The 11059-nt window shown below is 47.3% G+C and overlaps 1 protein-coding gene across 1 annotated transcript in view; it reads right to left on the bottom strand.

Moving 5' to 3' along the window:
• The window catches only part of Arfgef3 (ARFGEF family member 3), a 156647-nt gene extending 148564 nt beyond the window's left edge, over positions 1–8083 (bottom strand). Inside the window, exon 1 of the mRNA XM_005360974.2 lies at positions 7741–8083. Coding sequence (XP_005361031.1) covers positions 7741–7825 — 85 coding nt within the window. The 5' untranslated portion in view covers positions 7826–8083. The remainder of the gene's footprint in view (positions 1–7740) is intronic.
• Positions 8084–11059: the final 2976 nt, after the last annotated feature.

Here is an 11059-nt window from a genome sequence, read left to right as displayed (position 1 = left end):
CACTAGTTTACGGGGTGGAAGAAGTCACCCAGATCCACGCCTCTGTCCCCTCATCTCCAGATTTTTTTCACCTGGGATTGAGCCCGGGGTCTTCATCCAAGAAAGGCCAAGTGTTCTGCCACTGACACACACCCAGTTTCGCTACCTGTAGAGGGAGGAGATGAACATCTGTCCCACAGCCTTCCTAGGACGAGCTAATGGAATCAGTCATTAAAAGCCTGACATTGGTCTTAGAGGTCAGTGACAGCTCCTGTCTTTTTGGCAGATCCCCCTGAATCTCAGGCTGTGTGTTGCTTGGAGATCCGGGGGGTGAGAATGGAGATTGGTGGAGAATTTGGAGATCATACACTCCAGTTTCCAACTGTGGCAAATGCCAGGGAGGAAAAGACAGGGCATTAGTCCAGAGCGCAACAGGAAGCCCTCCTATGGACAGACATCAGGCTCTCTGTGAGAAGTGCTGAGACTGAACATGATGCAGACTAGGTAAGAAGGAGGTGTTCCAAAAAGAGAGCTTAATGGGTTCAAAAGACAGGAAAACTTAGCCCCCTCTGGTAGTGCATACCTGTGGTCCCAGACACTGACTCTGTAGGCAGCAAGATTCCTTATGCCAAGAGTCAGAGACCAGCCTGGGCAGCACACAGAGAACCTAGCTCAAACACAAACATACCAGCAAATAGACTCAATGAAGGCTTCAGCTTTTTAAATGAAGGGCAGCAAGATAGATCAGTAGCAGGACAAAATCACCTGCCACTAACCCTGGTGACCTGAATTTGACCCCTGGGACCCTACACAAAACAAACGAATAAAATTGTAATCAAAGTTTTGAAAGAGGGAAAAGAAACCCTCCATAGGATCCCAGCCACTGCCACTTCAAGAGGTCACTGGCCTTGTGCCACCTTCTCCAAGTCCCTGCCTCTGGCTCGGTCCCTACCCTGTGTTGGAGAGGCACACCCCAGTCAGGGTCTTTTTTCCTTTACTCCAAATGGTTCTTCACCTCATTTTAAATAAAAGCTAACCCTCAATGTGTCTAGGGAAGACCTTTATGAGCTCTCCTACTTCCTCCTGCCACTGACTCTCACACTCTCACACACACACACACACACACACACACACACACACACACACACACACCTAGCAGCCTTCTCACACTTCCCTAAGTTACAACCTTTCTTTCCAGACAGCCTCCCCTAAGCATTGCACTGAGATGGCAACTCCATTTCCCCCCTAAGGGCCTCCTATCTCAGTTACTACTTTATGTTTTCCACAAGTTTTGCCACTATCTGAGTTGACAGATAATGTTTTTGCATATCTGGACCTCTTTGCCCGTCTTGCCCCTATGGTAACAGCACTGCAAACAGCACCCAGCTCACTGTAGGTGCTCCCTACATATTTGTTGCGTTAATAAAGTAACGGGGATTTTGGCATAGTCAGTCACTGAAAGAAGCTCAGTATGGCTGAAGTTCGGGGTGTCCGAGGGAGGGTGCTGCGGATGAGGCAGGTCATATGAGATTCAGCAGAACACGCTGAGGGCTCTGATTCACACTAAGGGTGCTATTCGGTTATTCACCCCATTCACCTGACATGGAATGAACAGATTAGTATTCTCAGGTGGTACTGCTTGGCCAGTAGCTTTCAGGAAGAGATGTTGAAGTAATTCATGACATTGGGCCTAGAATGTGAGGGACCAGGAAGGCAAGAATGGATGTGTCCAACTCCTGTTGACACAGTGTAGCTGAAGAACCATAATGTCACAGGAAGTGGCTGTGGCAGCAAGGCAAAGCCAGCACCCAGCTGCATCTGGTGTCCCTGATGGAAGTCAAATTAGATTGGAGTGGGGCAGAATGGGGAGACAAAGGTGTGGGCATGATGTGGGATTCTTCTCTATATACTGTAAATACCACTGGTTAATTAAAAAAAAAAAAGCTCTTTTGGGACTGGCAGAGCAAAATAGAGGTAGGTGGGGAAAAGTAAACTGAATGCTGGGAGAAAGAAGGCAGAGTCAAGGAGAAGTCATGCAGCCCCGCCAGAGATGGACACATGGCAAAACCTTGCCAGTAAGCCACAGCCATGTGGCAATACACAGATTAATGGAGATGGGTTGGTTTAAAATATAAGAGCAAGCAAAAAAAAAATCCTTAAACTATTGGCCAAACAGTATTATAAATAATATGGTGTCTGTATAATTATTTCGTGGTCTGGGCAGCCGGGAACCAACAACCAGGCTCCTACAACAAATATATGTTTAAGATATTGGCCAAACAGTATTGCAAATACTATGGTTTCTGTGTGATTATTTTGGGACTGAGCAGTTGGGAACAAGCAAGCGGCCTCACACAGCATGGGCACAGTCCCTATAGCCATCCTAATAAGTCTGACATCAGGAAGCAACCTGTGGGAGAACCTATAACCAGAAGAGAAAGCGGTGAAGGGATGGTAGTGAGGTAGATGGCTCTTTGCCTATTGGGATTCCCACCTCTAATTCATTTTCTTTCCCCTTTATATATCCCAAATTTGACATTCCTCCTAAGTCCTCTGTTGTACGTAAAACAATAAAAGCAATTACAAAATGGGGCACGGCTCTTCCCAGGTATAATTCCAGTCACGTCCTTTCCGTTTTCTGGGCCAGCAGTCACAGCCTTGGGAGTTGTCGGTTCTGAAGGAAAACCTGGTTCTTGCAGCACCCTCTCGTGCTTTCCTATCCAGAGCGTATGACTGGCAAATAAGAGCCAGGATCGCACAGGGCAAGGGGGAATGCACACCTCGTCCTTGCTACCTACTCTACAACGATCAAGAACACCAGTGTTCAGAGATGAAATCACAAACAAGAAAAGGTTCAACAAGTTTGTTTGTTTGTTTTAATGTACTAAAGGAGCTAGGGAGATGACTCAGTGGGTAAACGCACTCATCACCAAGTCTGCCAGTGTGAGTTCAATTCCCAGAACCCACCCAGTAGGCCTGATGTCTGCATGCATGCTCTTGCATCACCCCATCTAAATAAATATGAAATGAATTAAAGTAAATTCTTATGCTTGAAATATAAATGTGTGCGTACGATCCTTTAGTAAAAGGGGTGACTTCTAAAAATAGCGCTACCACTGGGTGGTGAGATAACAAATACTTTTTACTTTTTACTTTATACTGTTCTAACGTTTGCCAATCTTCTAAAACTAACTTGTAACTCTTATGAATTAAGGGTGGGTGATATTTGAAACCACAGGGGTATAGAAGAGTTTATTTATGAATTGAAAGCTGTGTCCTCAAACTATCGGTGCAGAAACCACTCAAGTTCCAAACACACTGTTCGTGTGCTCACAGAGTCCACGACTCTGCTGACCTTTGTTGCCATTGTTGGCCAGTGTCCACTCTCCTGCTTTCTCGGCAGCACTATCCATTTTGCTCTGAGGAAACCATCTTTCCTTATCCCTGGCATTCAATTGTCTCCATAGCGTAGGTCTAATCCCGTTATCCCACTGTCTTTCCTGGGTAGCGCATCGGTTCAGGCACAATCCAATGACTCATCAGGACACAGAGAGAATCCACAAAACCAAGGGCCACACAGGTGAGCTATATGGTCCAAGGGCCACACAGGTGAGCTATATGGTCCAAGGGCCACACAGGTAAGCCATATGGTCCAAGGGCCACACAGGTGAGCTATATGGTCCAAGGGCCACACAGGTGAGCTATATGGTCCAAGGGCCACACAGGTAAGCCATATGGTCCAAGCGGGACGGGATCTTGAGATGGTGAGAATGGTATTGCCTCTTCTCTCCTTAGAATAGGGGTTATCAACCTTTCCAATGCTGCGACCTTGGTAATACAGTTCCTCACTCTGTGGTGACCCCCAACTATAAAAATGTTCTCATTACTACTTCCTATGCTTTTGCTACTGTTATGAATTGTAATGTAAGTATCTGTGTTTTCTTACTGTCCTAAGGGGTTGTGACCCATACGTTGAGAACCACTGCCTTAGAGGATCTAGGTGCTACTATTGATGAGAGTGGGGGAGGTCTCAGAAGTAGAGAGCAGAAACTTCTGTCTAGTGTTGCCAGGTTCTTGTTGCTATCAGAGAAAAGATTAGAGATGACACAAAATAAGGAATTGGGGAGAAGATTTTGGCAGAATGAGTAGAGGCTTCTGAGTTACACTCCAATTTTAGGTAGCTGAGCTTATAGGTGAACTTTAAAGAGGGGGTTATTTACAAAGGAGGGGAGAGGGGGTGACTTTCCCACAGAACAGGTCTCCCCCTTTCTGTCTTTATTTGGAGTTTTGAAGTTGAAGCAGACAATTCAGCCAGATGAACAATGTGGAGGAGCCGTCAACAGTGAGGGACAGTTAGCAAAGGTCTGGGTTAGCCATGGTGTCCCAGCTGGTTTGTCGTGGTTTGAGCAGTCACACGGTGTCCTGTCCTGCTGTAACATAGCTCAAAGATTGCGTCAGCTTCTAGAAAGTTTACCTCACAGCCCCACCCCACCCCCCGCAAGCCCTACCTGACTAACCCTACTAATATAGAGATGCCCGTCCCCCCCAAGATGACTGCTGCCCCAACACAGTCTAAAGAAAGACGAGTGTGTGCCCTACTTTAATCTCTGTGGCTATGATAAACACCATAAGCAAAAACCACTCGGAGAGGAAAGGGTTTATTTCAGCCTCCAGGTTACAGACCTTCACTGAAGGAAGTCGGAGCAAGAGCTTGAAGCTGGCACCACAAAGGAAGCGGCCTTTTGGGTTACTGCAGGTTTGCTCAGATTCAGCTACCTTTCTTAGACAGCTCAGGTGCCCCCTGCCTAGGGATGGCACTGCTCACAATGGTCTGGACTTTCCCATATCAATCAGAGATTTAAGAAAATGCCCATGACCATAGTCACAGGCCAATCTGACTGAGGGGCAATTCTTTGGTTGAGGACCTTTCTTCCCAAGGGACTCTAGGTTTATATCAAATTCATAGCTGAAATTATGTCCAACACTGTGCTCACCCCAGAATGTCTGAGTAGAGATTATCCCCATCTCTAAGAGAGACTAAGTAGGGGATGAAGACAATGCCAGTCTCCCAAGCTGTCTAAGTGAGCGATGACCTCACTCTCCCAAGATAGTCTAAGTTGGTGGACACCCAAAGTCCACACAGAGCATATTCACAAAGATCAAGACCAGGTCCCACAGTTGCTCTTCTAAGGGGCATTTAATAGATGGGGCAAGTAACTTGCGTGGCGCTGGTCAGCTTTAACTTGTCTCGCCTTTGCACTCAACGTATTTCTCAATTATCCTGCCCTCATAGCCCTACGCATGCCAAGTCTGAAGCAGTAAGTGCTCTAAGAAAGTCTGGAGGGCAGGGCTCGGAGCCAGCCGAGTAAATGAGTCTACTGAGGCAGGCAGTGGAAGCTTCTCGTGTGAGCAAGGCCTCGGAGGATCTGGAAAAGGAATTCCTGACAGAGGGTATCAGGCAAAGAAAAACACTGCTCTGCATGACGTCATCAAGAAAGGGCCACAGCAAATCTACCATCAGGCTGCAGAACTCCTGGTGGGGCAACAGAACATGGAATTGGCCTAGACTCGAGTACGTTCTTAGAAATTTTCATGTTAATCTATTAAACAACAACAACAAACAAACATGAAAACCACGAGGGCTGAGCAGGGACAAATGTTTTCTAGTAAAACCCTCAACTTGAGCAGGGACAAATGTTTTCTAGTAAAAACCTCAACTTGAGCAGGGACAAATGTTTTCTAGTAAAAACCTCGACTTGGTCGTGGGACGTAGTGAACCACAGAAAAACAGCAAAAAAGCTACCTCCTCTGTCTTTGTTTATCCTGGATAGCCCACTCCCCTTCAACAAACTCTTTCCAATTTAAGGAAACCTTCATTCTCTACAGGGGAGCTCCGAAGTGTTTGCTCAAAAAAAAAAAAAAAAAAAATAGCAGAAAACAAAACCAAAGAACTCACAGCTTACCTGCTCTTCAGATGAAGCCCACTCCATCTCCCTCCTCCCCCACAGGCAGACCCCACTCCTTGGTCTGTTTCCCAGCTGCTGGTTATTCCCACGTACAAAGGAATGCTCCACGCTCTTCTTTACCGGTCACAGCCTTATCTCTTCTCTTGCTAATTATAGACTAATCAATGCACGACAAAGGGGACCACATCTATTCTTACAGTCAAGGTGCATGCAGGGCTTTGACCCAGAAAAATCTACCTGTTCTCAGCTCTGGGCTTTCCTAGGAGCTACAAGGGCCGAAATAACAACACTGTGGTTTAAACTCAAGGTGTTGAATATCAAATATCCAGGTTATTAGGAAATACTGCGTTACTCTCCACCTCTGTGTTTATCTCGATCAGTTTCATTCCCAGCAAACTAACCATGAATCCTGGGAAGGGCATGTTTCGTGCACAGTCGGGCCCCGCTTTATTATGTCGCCCAGCCATCTGTGACCCTTCATTAGAGAGGCAATTGGGAATCCCGTTTGGAATCACTGTTGAACGACAATGGCTGTGCTGAAGCCTTACTGTGGCTTTAAGAGCCTTGCCACTCTCAGACAGCTAGTCCGTTTTCATTTAACAGTAAACTAAACAGCCGAGCATTAGTTCTACCTACAACACAGACTGTGGGGGGTGGGGGTGGCAATAGCCAAGGCAATTTAGTAAATATGCAGAGATTAAACAAAGGGTGGTGTTGCTGTGCTTGTCTATACACACTCACACATGCACACTCACACACTCACACATGCATGCATGCACACACACCACATACACAAACATATGGGAATTAAGACCTTCCGTCAGAATAGCATAACCTGAATTCTGCCTTTGGTGAAACACCAACTAACGGCACTTCCGTGTCTTTTTTCAGGTCGCACACAGCACAGAATCATGACAAGCACAAACTGGATTTTATTTTAAGGGAAGAGGTTCTGTTTTCTAACTGACTGGTTATCACGGGCGGCGTCACAAGCAAGGGGCTGGCAGAGCTGTCCTGGTTCCTTTTCGGCCTTTTCCTTTTTCAAAAGCATCCCTGTTGCCCTAAGCCCGGCTCTGGCTGTCGGTTGCAGTTTCAGCCCCACCATTCTCGGCCTCAGCCCTGCCTAATTGATATGTCATTTATTTTCTGCTGCTGAAGTCTGCAGCCTACATGATGGGAAATGCTCATTTGCAACCGGGAACGCATTTCAATGTTAGCACGGCTCAACAACCGAAAGCCCACCTGTCTGAGGGGCAGGTCAGGAACAGAACTACTGTAGCAACACAGTTCCTCCAGACTGCTCCTCCAGGCTGTTATTTTTCATGCACAATCGTCGTAAAAGCGAATACTTAGCAAGGTGGCCTCTAACAGGAAAATCAAATTAAACAAGCCTTCCTTCCTGGTTCCACTCAATGATGTTTGAGAAGAGGGTTGTTGCTTTAACTTCCCTCTTCCTTCTAGGCGCCTGGGAACCAGGGCCCTGATTTCCACGCAAGCTGGGGATCCTAACTTGCCTATGGGGAATCCGTGTTCATAGACGCTGGGGACCCGGAATGGGGACGCCTCATGCCAAAGGCAGCGGTTCCTATTTGAGGTTTGGGAGGAGGTAAGGAGACCAGAGAGGAGACAGCTGGATGCCTACGCCTAGCCAAGATTTCCATATCCTGCACATTCTCGGAGGCAACTCGTGCAGTTGCGCGACAGGCATCCATAACCCATACTCGGTGACAGTCCCTCCCGCCCAGGGGCCGCATGGAGCCTGGAGCAGGTGTCCCCGCGCACCGCACTCTCTTACCCAAGGCCCAGGTGCAGCTCTCCTTGATGGCTTTGTATTTGCTCCCGGACGCGTCCCTCTGCAGCTTCCTCAGAATCTCTTCCATCTTGGCCTTCCCAGAGCCGGGCCACCGACCAGGAGAGCGCGCGGAGGACGCGCCTAGGCGGCCGCTGCGCTCATCCCCATCGCGCTCCGCGGCCACTGATGAATCACGCCGGTTCCACGCCGCGGGGCCACGTCAGCCCCGCCGCCACGCCCGTTGCCACGCCCGCCGGGTCAGGTGCACTTCCCCAGCCTGGGGACGCTGGAGGCTGGGATCTCCTATTTCTCGCTCAGGCTGACCTGGGGGACCCGGTTTCGTCCAAAGGTGGGGTCAGCGGCTCATTGCCGGCGGTGCTCCGCCCGAGGGAGCCTCTGATACACTGTGAGAGCGGTGGGCAGAGGGTAGGGCGGGGTCTGGTTGCTTGTGCCCATTACCTGCGGGTCAGGCAGCATCCCTGCCTGTGGAGACTGGCTACACCCTGGGGCCCTGGAACCAAAACAGTGATACATTCACTAAATAGTAAACAGCTGGTCCCCTCCCCGTGTCAGGCTGAGGCCACCCAGCAGGGTCTATGCCATATGTCTGCCTGCAGGGAGCTTACATGACAATATATTAGACTCATACATTACACTCTGATGCAAGTCTCTAATAATTAGGGAATTGGGTGTGAGAATTAAACCAGAAAAGGTTTAGCAGAGGATTAAAATGAATACACTTATATTAGTACATTGAGATTTCTACCAAACCAGCTAAGGCAGAAATTGAAAACAAAAATCAATAGATTTAATTGACAACTTAAAACCTTTCAACGGCTCAGCAGTGAGTCTGAGCGGGACTGCCGTGGATGTTAGAAATTAATGTCCCATACATCAGCGAAGAAACCAGGCCCCAGCTACTTCCCAGGCAACAAGAGTTGTGTGCCACACACCCTGAATCCAAAGATGTTTTTTAAAAACCTTCAGTAACATCAGGTAAATATAGGAAAATTAGAAATTCAAGGTCTTCCTTGGCTATAAAGTCAGCCTGGGACCGCTTGAGGTACATGAGACTGTTAAAAATAAATACTAAATAAAATAAAATAAATCTCTCATACTGGCTGAGCTGTTTCTGTCTGAAGCAAGGGGCACACTGGTACAGTTCCAGCTGAGGGCTGTTGGGTTTCCTCAGCTGAGGCTGAGGAAAGCCTGCCCTCCTCGGGAGCCACGGGAGGTAACCTATAAGGTCAAGTAAGCCGGAGCCTCTGCTATTTGAGTGACTTCAGGTGTTTCCCTAGTGGTAGGAGGCCCCTCTACCAGCTGTTGTAGAAAAGAGACCTGAAGGAAAACAATGACCTTGTCTTGAGAGCTGTGATGGGAAGTGAGGAAGAGGCTAGAAGCGACTTCAGTTTTTATTAGAACTATATTTGTAGTGATAGGGGTGGCATCTGCAGAAAGGGTGGTGGTTGGGGGAATGCGAGCAGGTTTCACGCAATCTCGAATCAATTGGGCTTTGGGTAGGTGGATAGGAAGATGTCTGGTGAGACAAGGCAAAAGGAGTTGATGGCTGAATGGAGAAGGACCAGGAGCCTAAGGGATGGCATTCAGATTTCTTTAGGAAATGAAAAGACGTTGGCCCCATTTTGTAAGGTAAAGATGCTAGGGGAGGAGGGGCTTGGAAGAGGGACTATACAAGCTCAGATTTAACGTGGTCTGATTGAAAAGATACCACATGTCTGTGGGTATTATGGCAGGACTCAGGATAGGATTCTGGGATGGAAGGGAGGATTTAAATACCTTCAGTAGGACCAGTGGGTGTTGTTGGAGGCCAGAGAGGGAGTGGCAGGACCTAAGATTAGGGACAGAGGAGTGTGACAAGGAGGAGGAGCAGGAGCAAAAGGTTTACAAGAAAAGTTAAATGAATATACTTCCTAATACACTGGAATTGCTACAAAACCCGTTAGGAAGAGATGGGGAAAATTCAATAAATTTCTTAATTTAAAACCTCTAAGTCAAAAGTTCCATTCACAAATTAAAATGCAGATGTACTGGTTTGAATGAGAATGTCCACTACAGGCACCTGTGTCTGAACACTTGGTCCGGAGTTGGTAGTCTGGGAAGTGATGGGCCTTTGAGAAAATGGAGGTTTCTGGGTGGGGGTAAGGTGGGTGGGGTGGCACCTAGGGGTGTGGGGCTTGTGCATAGCCTGGCTCCCTTTGCTGTTCTCTCTTTCTGTGTTTCCTGTGTGCAGAGGGAAATGTGATTTGCCAGCTTTCTGGTCCAGCCTTTGCCTGTTGCTGGCGCCTCCCAGCCAAGATGGACTCAGGTCCTCTGGAAATGGGAGCCAAAGGAAACCCTTTCTTCCCAGAGTTACTTTTGGCTGTGAAATTTTAATCGCAGCAACGGAAGAATCACTAATAAGGCATCACCTCATTATAAGTTACACCCAGCTGGATTAAAGGAAGAGAGAGACATCTAGCTTTGAATTTTATGTAGATTTGTATTTTGAGTCTATTTTAAAGCTTTATTAGTTTTATAATTAAAAGCAGAGTGCTTAAACTACAACCCAGGAAAGTGATTCTGATGATGCCAGAGGTATAAAATTGAATAGGGTTGGTAAAAGGCCTTACCAAACTGATAAAAAGTGGAGGTGGTACATATTCCCAAAAGCAAAACAGGCAGTTAGTATGAATTTTGTTTATGGAATAAACAAAGTGATGCATAATTCACAAAAAAGTACAACACCACAAACTTTTATGTAAATGGCTAATTTTTATTAATCAAAAGTTCCATTCTCAAATCAACATGCAGAGGTGGTGATTTGAACGAGAAATGTCCTCTATAGTCTCCTGTATTTGAACACTCAGTCCCCAGTTGGTAGTGCTATCTGGGAAGGTTATGGCCAAATGCATTGTGAGTGAGAAATAGACCTAACAGGTACCAGGGATGCTGGTGGACAGAGACAGCACGGTCTCCCCGTGTACCAGGGACATAGACAGCATAGTTTCCCCGTGTACCGGGGACGCTGGTGGACAGTCTCCCAGTGTACTGGGGATGCTGGTGGACAGAGACAGCCCAGTCTCCCCGTGTACTGGGATGCTGGTGGACATAACTTGGTCTGACTTTGCTCACAGGGATAGGGATGTACACAATGCCTTTGATTTCAGACCAACAATCCCCCTCCTGGGAATTCATCCAAAGGGTGTGATAATGTGAACGAATAGAGGCTGGAGAGATGGCTCAGAGTTCAAGAGCATGGGCTGCTCTTCCAGAGGTCCTGAGTTCAATTCCCAGAAATCACGTGGTGGCTCCCAACCGTATA

The sequence above is a fragment of the Microtus ochrogaster genome, linkage group LG4 (genome assembly GCF_000317375.1).
Source record: "Microtus ochrogaster isolate Prairie Vole_2 linkage group LG4, MicOch1.0, whole genome shotgun sequence".
In the NCBI taxonomy this organism is placed as follows: domain Eukaryota; kingdom Metazoa; phylum Chordata; class Mammalia; order Rodentia; family Cricetidae; genus Microtus; species Microtus ochrogaster.
This window is presented reverse-complemented; position numbering and strand designations above follow the sequence as displayed.